The sequence below is a fragment of the Myotis daubentonii genome, chromosome 1 (assembly GCF_963259705.1).
Source record: "Myotis daubentonii chromosome 1, mMyoDau2.1, whole genome shotgun sequence".
Lineage (NCBI taxonomy): Eukaryota > Metazoa > Chordata > Mammalia > Chiroptera > Vespertilionidae > Myotis > Myotis daubentonii.
The window spans coordinates 209,915,872-209,929,036 of NC_081840.1; the positions used below are offsets into that span (position 1 = coordinate 209,915,872).

General features: G+C 40.3%; 1 protein-coding gene across 1 annotated transcript in view; it reads right to left on the reverse strand.

The window, feature by feature from the left end:
- The window catches only part of FAM114A1 (family with sequence similarity 114 member A1), a 59,214-nt gene that overhangs the window by 36,538 nt on the left and 9,511 nt on the right, over window positions 1–13,165 (reverse strand). Inside the window, exon 3 of the mRNA XM_059673336.1 lies at window positions 5,033–5,120. Within this exon, the coding sequence (XP_059529319.1) occupies window positions 5,033–5,120 (88 nt within the window). The remainder of the gene's footprint in view (window positions 1–5,032; window positions 5,121–13,165) is intronic.

Sequence of the window (13,165 nt, forward strand, 5' to 3'; positions counted from 1 at the left end):
TTTTCTCATTCCTCTCCTGCCATCTTTAAACAGTTCTATCTACTGTGACATCAGTTTTTCAACAGATGTAAGAAGTATTGGTTTTGCCCTGGCTGGGTGGCTCATTAGTTGGAGCATTGTCCCTTACACTGAAAGGTTGTAGGTTTGATTCCCTGTCAGGGCATATACCCAAATTGCGGGTTCGATCCCCTCTTGGGGCATGTGCGGGAGGTAACCAATCGATCTTTCCTTCTCACGTCGATGTTTCTCTCTCCCTCCCTCTCCTTTCCCCTCTAAAATCAATAAAAGCATGTTCTTGGGTGAGGATTAAAAAGAAAAAGAAGTATTGGTTTCTGTTTCTCGTGCTGAATTGACAGCTCTGTGTTTTGTTACAGATTATGTGTTCCGCACTCCTGTCTGCAATTGGAATTGCCCTGGGGGTTACATGAGGTTTCTGAGTTGAAATCAATTGCAATGGAATACATGATTATTTTCTTTCTTTACTTTCTACAGGCAACTTATAAACTTTCAAGAGCTTGTCTACTGCTCTGACTGCTCTGTTCTCCAATAAGTTTCTTTGCCTTATGATAATAAACTATCAGTGCTGCAAAGCCCTGGGTGGATAGTATACCTCTACATAATGGAAGGCATGCCTAGCTTGCCTCTCTCAATTCCAAGGTAGCAGATCAATAGAGAACACAATCCAGGACGTTACCCGTAACTTTTTAAAGTCTTTGTTCACTGATGGCTGGACCCTATTCCAACCCTTTTGCAGGCTTTGAGCTCAGCTATGACACCTCTCCGTTTGTGGGACATTTGTGATCCCTTAATTATCTTTTGGGAGTTCAACTCCCATCCACCACCACTTTCTGTTTCCAGCTCTGGAACCCATCACTTCAGCCTCCCCTTACGATACCTGCTTTAGTTCTCTATCAGGCCCACAAAGATACGTATCCAGTTTTGAAGTACACACGGGTATTATTTTAGCTACTATTACTCTGTAAAGTGATAGCACATCCAGACCAGAAATCTCCGAAATATGCCTTAGGAGCAACTTACGGGGGGGTATTCGGTTATATTGCTTTTGCATGCATTAGGGTTGTGATGACCAGTGGTGATGGACAAGATAGCTCCAATTTGTCCAAAGGGACTCTTAGGACGAGCATCAATGTTTCAACATTTCTTTGGTCTCCCTCATGTGCCCTTTGACTACTGTTGGTGCAAACAAGAGAAAAATGCCAAGATTCAAACACTTTTCAAAATTCCATCATGTAGCCAGGGCCATCAAAAGATACTCAGTTTCTAAAATTGGTGATGTAAACACCTTCTTCCTCCTCCCCCCATCCTGTCCCCCCACTCTCAACATTAGAGTGTGAACAAGATTGTGAATATAATGGGCTTTCACTCCCATGATTAGTTATGTTTAGGGAAAACATGAAGGGATTTTTCAAATGTAATTAAAGTCCTTAATCAGTTGGGTTTGAGTTAATCACAAGAGAAATCATTGTCAGTGGGCCTGAACTAATCAGGCGAGTCTTTAAAAGGACTCCTAAAGGGAGAGATTTAAAGTATGAGGGAGATTATTCTGCTGGCTTTGATGAAGGGCCTGAGGGCTGCCTCAAGGGGCTGAGAATGACCGCTGATTAAGAACCAGCAAGAAAATGGGGATATCCGCCCTACAATTGCAAGAAACTAAGCTCTGTCAACACCCTATGCAACTGAAAATGACCCTGAGCATCAGGTGAGAATGCAGTGGGCTGGCACCTAGATTTCAGCCTGGTAAGACACTGAGCAGCAGACCCAGCTATCCCTGCGCCTAAAGTCCTGCCCCACAGAAACTGTGAGCTAATCAATGTTGTTCTAAGGTCGCTAAATTTATGGGAATTTGTTCCACAGCAATAGAAATGAATGCAAGAGGATATACTGAACATCATTTGGATATTATATCGGCCAATGTGCAAATGTCCTACAATCTCAGAGAAACAGTATATCCACCAACCAGAAGAGGGAAGGTGACACGGCAATCATGCTGGCTGAAGGGCACTTATCTCTCTAGACCCGTGGTTGGCAAACTGTGGCTCGTGAGCCACATGCGGCTTTTTGGCCCCTTGAGTGTGGCTCTTCCTAAGCCTTAGGAGTACCCTAATTAAGTTAATAACAAAGTACCTACCTATATAGTTTAAGTTTAAAAAATTTGGCTCTTAAAAGAAATTTCCATCGTTGTACTGTTGATATTTGGCTCTGTTGCCTAATGAGTTTGCCGACCACTGCTCTAGGCTCTTTTTACTGCACAGAGCCGGCCGAGAAACACCAGAAGCTTTAAGTGTCTGCAACATCAATAAGATACAGCATTTATCATCTTCACGGTAACTTAGACACAGGGAAACTTCAAGAGCGACACCAAACATAAGCACGGGCTGCAGATAAAAGACGTTGACTTCCGATCAAGTTAAAAGATGAGTGGCTACCAGCATGGGGTGAGACCCGCCACAGAAATAACACTGTGCTTTTTAAGCAGTAAAACCACATCATCTACTACTGGCTATACCTGAACTAGGTAACAGAACCCAGAGACTTTGCAGCACAGTCTACTGAGGCCAAGGCTGCACTAGGCCGTACGTGTGCGAAGGTCAGATTACAACAGGATACCTAAGATGCTAGGTGGTAAATTCAACAGGCGAACTGTCAGTTGGTGGATGGAAAACCTTGTACCGGCCCAGGGAAGCCCAAAGTCAAAGGATGAGGTGGAGCTGTCGACCAATGAGAAACAAGAGCAGAGTCAGACCAACTAGGGCAGAGCAGTTACCGGCAGGTGCACCTGGAAGTGTGCACACATTTCTGCATTTACCGTGGAAGGAGCTTATATTTAACATGAAAGTACATCCTTTCTCTATAAAAGACCCTTCTAAAGCACTGAATTTGTTATGAAACCAGGGCAGCTCTCGACACCATCATAACTGGAAGCACGCAGAACACTTTGCTGTTAATGACGCTAATAGTGAGGACAGCTGTAGAATTCCGTGTCCATATTATTTATTTTTCCATGACTTCTCCCAATTTCAAAAACTTTTGGATTCCACACTTGTAGGTTTTGGTTCAGGAAGCATGTCAGTCCTAAGTGCTGCCAGTGGCAAGATCCATTTGTGAGCCACTAAAGCTCCAACGTTTTCCCCGAAGCAGGCTGCCTGCAGGTGCTTGTTCTCACTCTCACGAAGAGATTCTGTCCTGTTCAGACAACACAGGTTTCTCTGCTCTAATTTGGCTAATTTTTCCATCTCCGCATATAGTGCCCACCGCACACCTGTCCCCTACAAGCAGCATAGAGAAAAATCTCTATCCAAGCTCTCGCCAAAGAGGCCAACATTTAAACACCGTCTACTTCCTGCCGGAGCTCTCGTGATATTTGACAGACATGGAATTGGGGGGGGGGGGGAGGGGAGATAATCTATCCATTCTTCCGGTAAGTCTAAATCTTATCAAATTAGATATCTGGTCCTTAAATTGCTTGTGACCATGGCCCACTGCAGCAGAGCAAAACACCTTCAGACCTTCCTAACCCTCCTGGTTTAAGAAGTAACAACAGATTGGGCCAATCATGGTCCATCTCAAGATGCTCATGGCCGTGAACTATACCTGAGACACCAGAATTGAATGATGTGAAAGCTATGTTATTTGTGACTTCTCCTGTCCTGCTCCTCACTCTCTAGCTTCAAGATGAAATGCCTTTGCTAAATTATCTTAGGCATGTTGATGTTATACCCTCAGTTTTCATGAAAAGGGATGTAAGGAAAGGACACATGAAGAATATTTTGACAAACCTGCACGGATGACGACATTGTCCATTATATTTTCTCCTTGCATAAGAGCCAATAGTTCTCTGGCCAGTGTTCCTAAATGGTTAGAGCAGTGGCCCACACACCAAAGGGTCTCAGGTTAAATTCTGGTCATTCTCAGTCAAAGGCATGTACGTGGGTTGCAGGTTCCATCCCTACCAGGTTGGGGCCTGTGCAGGAGGCAACTGATGGATGTATCTCTCTCACATCAATGTTTCTCTCTCCTTCTCTCTCTCTTTGCCTCCTCCATCCTGCCCTTTCACTCTCTCTACAAATCAATGGAAAAAGTATCCTGGGGTGAGGATTAACAACAACAAAAAAGGGCCAATAGAAGAAACTGCTTCAAAAATTTAATACCATAAAAAATAATAAATTTATCTAGCTAAAATAAGTTTTTTTCTTATTAATCCTCACCCAAGGACATGTATTTTTATTGATTTTAGAGAGAAAGGAAGGGAGAGAGAGAGAAAGAAAGATCAATCACTTGCCTCCCATATAAACCCGTCTAGAATCCTTTTGGTGCCTGGGACAATACTCCAACCAACTGGGCCACTTGGCCAGGGCTACGTGAACTAAGTTCTATTTTATCATTCAGTGAGAAATACTGGCAGCCAAAAAACTCAGTTACAGTAACTCTATTGATAGTAAGGTCAATGCTCAATTACAGTAACTCTATTAGCTTTGGGATATATTAAATATATGTTATATATCCTTCCTACCTGCATAATTATTTCTATTTGTATTTCAGTGCTCTGCTGATGAAGTGCCTTTTATAGATACCTCAAAAGTACCATTTGTGGATCCTTTTTGGTATGTTCATTGTACATTTTAAAATATTTAAGTGAAATGATGTGTACAAAGCTCTAACAATATATTTTAAAAAGCCCAAATCTTATAGTTTAAGAGTCAATATAATATAGTGTTTTTTATATAAAAAGCCATACTCCTTAGTTCAAATCTCAACCCAGCCACTCCTCACTTTGGACAAGGTCTTTGCCTCAAACTCTGTGATTCAGCTGGAGAAAATGGAGAAAATAAGAGTATGCTCTTATAGGTCTATTTTGAGGAATAAATGCATTAATATATATGAAGCACTTAGAACACTAAAAATGATGATCTTAGGCTAATGTTAAACTGTATCAGCACATAGTATGACTAAACTATCATATCCTTTTAGGCTTCTGAACTTTATCCATTCAAATGCAAGATTTAATGCTTACCTACTGTGGCAGATGCTGATGAGAGCAGAGATTTGCCCCAGGATCCCCAGCCTGCCCATCCGCCTCCTTGTGGAGGGGAATCCACAGCCTGTTGAAAAACAGATTAGCCATGAGGTCAGTAATTCAAAAGCATGCATTTGTTTGAAGCAAAGAGATTTTTGTTTGATTTTTAAATCACCAAGAACCGTGCCTCACTGGCTTGCAGTTTATAAAGGCCATAAAAGAATATACCAAGCCACACTGCAATATGTACTTTGGAACCAAACTAATTACTTGTGGTGTTGGCTTCTGAGGGTTTGGCATGAAGTGAGAAGAAGGGAGTTTGATGTTAACCAAGACTCAAATCTCCCATCATCTGGACAGGGCTGTGGGGGGAAAGGGGCACAAGAGTGTTTGGAAAAAGTTCAAAACAACTCTGACTCACGCGATTTGTAGAGAACTAAACAACTGTGCTTCTCATGGTGGAGTGAATTTTCAAATCTGTGGGGGCATGTAGGAGGGAGCTTTGCCATAGGTGATAGGCAAAGTGTCTAGAAAAGCATCAGTGAGCCTGGAAATCGAAGCAGCAACAAGTAGCCTTTTAAGGTAGACAGCTTTCAAAGTGTCCACTCCACTCACAATGACCCCTGCAACCATATCTCTCCCTGTCCGTGGGCTCAGTGGATTCAAAACCTCTTGCTTAGGTGTTTGAATTAGGACTGAGAGAGACTGGTTGCTTGAATAGAAGATGGAAACTTGGGGAATGTAGGGCGACCATATTCTATCCACCTGGCAGGCTAAGAATTCAGAGGAAGCAGCATGAGCAGAGTGAAGGAAATATATTCAGAGGATCTGTTCAAATTCCTGATACCGCCTCAGCCCTGGTTCCTCTTCCTCTTCGAGGTTCTGCTGCATTCCTATCTTTGGGTTCCATGAGATTCCTGCATTGTGTGTGTGTGTGTGTGTGTGTGTGTGTGTGTGTTTCTATTTTCTCCTCCTCTCCACTCATGTATCCCCAGAAGAGTGCATGATATATAATGAGTGCTCAATACATTTATTTGTTGAATAAATAACTAAAATTCATCTGTTTTCTTAAGTGTGCAATATTTGCAACCAATGCATTCTGATCCAATTAGTGAAACCATGGCTTTCTCTTATTATCTAGGAACTAGAGCCCTGGTACACGAATTCGTGCATGGGTGGGATCCAGCCAGCCCTGAACGGGGTGGGGGTGGGGGCTGATCAGGAGCGGGACTGGCCAGGGGGATGGGCCTCGGGCAGTTGGTCAGCCCTGCTCCCTGGTCGAACTCCCAGTTGAGGGGAAAATTTGCACATTAGCCTTTTATTATATAGGATACACTCTAAAAAATGAGGCAAGAACATATTAGGACTTGGAGAATCACAGTTCTTTCACTCCAAAAAGAAAGAAAGTAGTTAAGAAAGAAGTGAAAAATTCCTACAAAGTTTGTAAATTCTATAACTTTTGACCCAAGCCTGGTACATCAGTCATCTCCAACTCCCTTTCCCCTGCTGTCTGCCATTCTTGCAGATAAAAGTGGATGTGTGGCCCTGACTGGTGTGACTCAGTTGGTTAAGCATTGTCCCAGGCACCTAGATGTCTCTGGTTTGATTCCCAGTCAGGGCACATGCCTGGGTTGTGGGCTCAATCCCCAGTAGGGAACATGCAGGAGGCAGCCGATCTCTCATTGATGTTCTCTCTCTCCCCTTTCCCTTCCCCTCTCTCTCTAAAATCAGTACAAACATTTTTTAAAATATTTTTATTTATTTCAGAGAGGAAGGGAGAGGGAGAGAGATAGAAACATCAATGATGAAAAAGAATCATCGATCGGCTGCCTCCTGCACGCCCCATACTGGGGATCAAGCCCGCACACCAGGCATGTGCCCTGACTGGAAATTGAACCGTGACCTCCTGGCTCATGGGTTGTCGCTCAACCACTGAGCTATGCAGGCTGGGCCAAACATTTTTTTTAAAGAAAGAGTAAACATGTGAAACAGTTTTAAATTAATGAGATATAACTGGGAACGCTTTGTTTTCATAATGAATTATAAAGTTATGGCCAGTGCCAGCTCTTTCCCTCTCCCTTTATCCTGCCCTGAATGTAGACATAATGCTTCAAACAGAAGCAGCCATTTTTGCTGCCATAAGGGAAAGTCCAGGGAATTCCAGATACTGGTGCTGCCACTGCTGAGCTACTAACCCAATGTGAGTAGCTGCCTATCTCCATTCTTTCTGTCAAGTGAGAAAAAACACACCCAAATTGCTATTTTATAAGCAACTACAAGTTGGATTTTAATTACTTGCACCCAAATGCATTCCTAACTGGTTCACCTGTAAATATCAAACCATCCACCAGTGTACACTGCTGGTCAAGAGAAAAGGTTATAGAATTAAATTGTTTGGGTTTGACTCTAGGCTGTGCCATTTTGGGCCACAAGTTACTCAAGTGCTTTAAGCCATTGTTTACTTCATTACAGAACACAAGGTATGGTAGCATAAACACCTTCTGTATAAGAACCAATGGCCTCAGAGGTTTATTGTGGAGATTAAAAGAAATAATTCATATAAAACTGTGAGCATAGTTCCTGGCACTTAAGAAATACTTCATAAATGTTAACTAGTAATAATAATAATAAATAATAACAATAATAAGAAACTACATTTTTAACACTAAGAAGTAAAAAGCTTTGAAAGTTGGCTGACATTTTTTCTGTTGGAAACAATGAAAAGCCTGTTAACATGAATGGAAATACTCATGATTCATGACTGTGAGCTTTCATTTTTGGAGTCTACATTGATTTACTTCACTCTGGCAATGGAAGCCAATGGCAATTTTATACCATCATGAAGATAGATGTAAGCTGGTGAATAATATCATTCTTTTATGGAAAAAATCACTACCTATGTGATTAAGAAGAGTTAATACACTTAAGGGTGACAGCTTCTGACTCAAATTTACAATACTTAATATGTTCTGACAGCTGGTAATTGACTAGCAAATGGAAATAACTGTGAAATAAATTTGGAACTTTTTGCAGTATAATAAGTGACAACTTCAACTGATTTATTAATAAAGCTCCTTTGACATTGAGATGTGACCTAATCAGCTGTGAAGAATATTTATCAGTGGCAAATACTCAAATGACTAACTGTGCATGTTTAATACAAAAACCATATAAACTAAATGTTCAGCATGAATTATAATTCTATCTCACCATGAGTACTGTCTCCACTTTAAATGGCTTTAATGTTCCAAACTTTTGAGACTATAAAGTAGACAGATTGGACCTACTCAGATCTTCCATGATCAAATATAGTTATTTTAAACCTTTTTTTTCTCACCCTCTTGCCATGTAACCCCCAGCTCCTTTATCAGACAACTTTACATCCTATTTTACAGAGAACTCAGAAGCCATTAGATGAAAACTCTCTGAATTTCCTCCTCCCTCCCCATACAATTACAGAAGAATGACCTCATCTCTTACAACTCAGATCGGGCTTGATCAAGAGGAATATCAAAACTCAACTGGAGATCATTTAAATGTCTAAAACCATTGTGCAGTCCTAAGGATAGGAAAGAATTCAAGATTCCATTAAGTTCAAAGGTCTTTAAATAGAAAAGACATGTATATCTCTGGTATCTTATTTAAAGCTCTCCCAATAGAAAATACATTTATTTACTTTAGGCTAAAAAGTTCAATGGTATCATGAGACAGAAAAAATGTATAAATTTTAGATTCTATAGAATTTGAAGGTCTTTAACATTTAACTAGAAAATAAATGAACCCGTCTTAAGATCATAGATCAACCTGGTTGTCCTATTTCCTTGAGTAGATCAAGAATCAGGTACTGTGTATAACATGTGTCTAGGGATGTGCATGATGAGAGCTGCCCTTTTTAAGTTTTGTAACTCATGACATGAATTTTCTTCTTTGGTGAGTATGGATCATCTAGCTCTGGGAAGACTTAAAATTAATATAGAAAGGTTGACAGCATCAAAGTCAGGCTATTAGTATTTTCGTGCATATTTGGTCTTTTCTGTACTACTAAGGTTTAAGGAATTTGACCGATGAGAGCATCAATTTTTGAAAACCAATTAAAATGAATAATTGAATTATCAGACTTCTGATTTTAAGTTGAAATCTTCCTAAAATTATGCATATTATTATAATACCTAAGAGGTCTTTAGGTCCGCTCTATAAACTTAATTTAATATATTTGTAACAATTCTTAAGCACTCAGCAAGGTTTTCTTTAAGTAGGGAAATGAGGTACTTAAAAAGGAAATAGAACATATTAAATGTATGCATGCTGTTTAAAAATATTTAAATATGTTTAAGTTGGTAAAAAGGACCAAGCATTAATCAAAAACCCCTTGAAAGTGATTGTTCATTTTGCTAGATTTCTAAATAAAAATTTGTGAGATGAATATAAAGCCTAGGGAGAAGTGGAATTTCGAATTTGTGACCGTAATAAATTGAACACTAATTACTTAACACGAATTGAAAGTCTGTGTAGTCCTTTTTATGCACAAAAACACACTGGCTTACACCAGTGTGTTCTATTATCTGAATCTCTATTAACATTTGATGATTTGCTAATTAGCATACTGAGGTGCAGAAACGGGTTTTAACTGGTAAACAGGGTGGACTGTTAACTAGCATTCTGAATATCTGAAAGGAGTTCTAGATGATGAAATTAAAAGTATTTGAGGTTTGTAGATGATTAAATATATTTTAAAGCTTCTTCCTACCTTTACATGAACAGGATATAAGAAAGGAGGTTGCCCTATGCTAAATGGTTTTCTATCCAGCTCTGAACTCCGGGGAATTCTGGTTTATTGATGTCAACGATAAGGGGGGAAAAACCTGCCTCTAGAATGCTAGGCATTTGCCTTGAGTGAACCTTTCACTCAGGCTGGTGGTCAGAGCCCCTAAAGGGACAGAACAAAAGGATGTTCTCAAGCCTACAAAAGAAACAGTTTTTATAAACTGTTTTTAACTTTCTTGTTAATTGATGTTTAATTTAAAAATGTCAGTGTGGTACAATGTGATTTGAGATTTGATTTCACTTATTGACTGTGATGGCGAGATTGTGGAGAGAAGAGGTAATTCTCAACACCCCAACTTCTTTGTTGTCTATCACAACCTATCAAAGAGAATCTAAGAACTGTGAATGACAAAATTGTGTTAGAAATAGGAGCCTTCCAGGGCCAAGTCCTTGGTCTCTGTTCTTCTTTTTTTAATAACAGCTGGTCAATCTCCCCCATTCCAATTCCTTAAATAGTATCCAAGTACTCATGGCCTCCAGACTCTCTCTCTCTCTCTCTCCTGGACTCCAGACCATTATCATCAACTGCTTACAAAATCTCTTCACTTAGATGTCCCATAGCATGTTCAATACTGAACTCCCCATCTTCTCAATCTCACCCCACCCCCCCCAACTACCTCTTTCTGTGTCCCAAATACTGGTCCACAGACTGCAAGAGTATCATCTGGGGGAACTTATTAAAAATAGAGTCTTGGCTTCCACTGTGATCTGTTGAATAAGAATCTCTCAGGGTAGAGCCCAGGAATCTGAATTTTAAACAAATTTCCCAGGTGATTCCAATACACCACTAAATTTAGGAAGCACTGCCCTATATGACCAAATGGCACCAGCATCTGAGTGTCATCGTGTAGCTCAGGCTTAAAAGGGGGAATACGCAAACAGAATTGGAGCAAACTCTACTCATTGAAGAGGCAAAAATCTGTTATCAGCATGTCTTGGCCTATGTTCTCTCTTCTTTGTCTCCTTCAACAGCAATTTTCTGACTTAAACATTCTGCTTTTCCTTTTCTAGGGAAAAACTATCTGGTGGTAGTCTATGTTTTCCTTGGAGAGTACTTTCTGGATTCTTCACCTTCATAATTAGCCTTATGCATTGGTGTTGAGCAGTAGGGATGGCATTCTTCACTTCTTGGTGTTAAGAATTTAGGGACATTTGATATAGATAGGATTTTTTGGGGGGGGCGATGGACTAGTATATAATAAGGTCCTACAAGATCTCTGGGAATAAATGTCACTCCTGATCAGCATCAAAGACAACCATATCTGAACTGAGGCTGAAAACTTTCCTGACTCCTTAAGACTCATTTAAGTGTCCCATCTCATTCTTCCCTCGTGCCTGTCCTATCTAGCACTATAGGACATGCTGTAATTGCTTTATACCACACTGCCTTCCCCACCTAGACTGTAGGCATCCTGAAGATAGTTTCACCACTCAGATTCCTGGGCATCATACATGGTGTCATGGGACTGATAGAGGCCTTGGAGAATCTAGTCCAACATGTCTCATGGACGCTGTAGAGTGGATTCCTGTAGGAAGTGCCAACTCGATGACTTCCAGTCTGTACATAAGAATGGATGAGAAAGAGAAGGAGCACCAAAGATGAGATAGCTTCTGTGAGAGTATAAGCTGTGAATGGTGTGATCCTTCAAAGCAGAGGTGCCAGCTGAGCAGCTGGCAGAACCACTGGCCTCTTCCTCTTTTCTAGGCCCCTCCTGGTCACACCACCCTCCCTGCTGAGTTATGGCCACCCTGCTGACTCAGGCAAAGGTGAAGCTAATGATGCAAAGGATTTTAAGGGACCTCATACCCAAAGTAACTGCAGATACAAGCCACTTAAGAGAAAGATATACACATTTAAGCACATCATTACAAAATGCAGTGTGTCCTAGAAGATATTGGTTTATAATACTGTCTCATAGGCTATTCTACCAGGTTGTTGTTTTTTTTAGCAGACATTTTTTTTTCCATAGAAGATTTTAAAATAGGGTGATGAGATGCTTTTAGGCTCAGCTATACCTGGGATCAAATAGGCTTTTGAATTTGGCTGTTTTTCTATAGGACCTGCCATTCCTTGGGGGCCTGTGTTCACGATCCAAACAAACAATCAACTTGTAAATGAAGTTATGATGCAAGATTTTTTGTAGAGTTCACCCTTTTGTGGATCAGAAAAACATTTGTTTTCTTTCTCTCACTCATTTGTGGAATATAATGAACAAAATAAACTGATGAACAAAAATAGATCCAGAGAAAAGAAGCATTGATCAGACTGTCAAACCTCAGAGGGAAGGTAGGGGAGTGTGGGGGTAAGGGGGAGAGGTCAACCAAAGGACTTGTATGCATGCATATAGGCCTAACCAATGGACACAGACACCAGGGGGTGAGGGCATGAGTGGTGGTGGTGGGGCAATGGGGCGATAAGGATACATATGTAATACCTTAATCAATAAAGAAAAAATAAAATAAGTGAAGGGAGTTAAGTCAAAAAAATAAAAATAAAGCAAGAATAAAAACCAAAAAAACAAAAACAAAAAAACCACAGTTGTTTTCATCACTGTGAGAGGACTTCCTATAAGTGTCCAACAAAGAGCAAATAAAATAGAACAAATGAACAATGCTTGAAGATGAGGCACAAAACTGACTTCTAATATTAACTTAAAAGAATAGGTTACCAAAAGAGATAGTAGAATCCTCTTTTCTGGTGATCCTTAAAAAAGACTAAATTTGCAACTACCTAGAAGAGTTTAAACATGACCCGTGTGAAAGGGATACCCTTTCCAACCAGCCCTATCAGCTTTCTGCCTTTCTTAGAACAAACATACTCACAGGTGTGCCTCCCACAGCTTGGTTCTACCCGAGCTCCTGAGGGCAATGCCACGTATACATCCAGAGCCACGGTCCCAACTCTGTGGCCAATATTTGCACTTCCATCCAAATACTCGTGTGATAGTTCATTATGAGGAAATGCTCACCTTTAACAAAGTCCCTGAAAGCTAACAGAGTTGTGCAGACGCGGGAGGGAGGCATCTAGCTGCCTATTGGCTCATTCTTGCAGCATCAAGGAGATTTGTAAAGTGCTTTCAAAAGCAGGATCCATTCAATTTGTTCAAAAAATTTAAGAAGGCAGATGTATAGGAGCATACTGACTTTTTATTGTGCTATCTTTATTAACAATCATTAATTATTAGAAGTCAGAAATTGAATGAATAACCTAGGCATCAGGAACATATATTTTGACTAGGTAGAACTTATGTAGTTTCTTTAAGTCATCTCAGGATGTTGTGGCTAAGATATATTTTTCTTAATCAA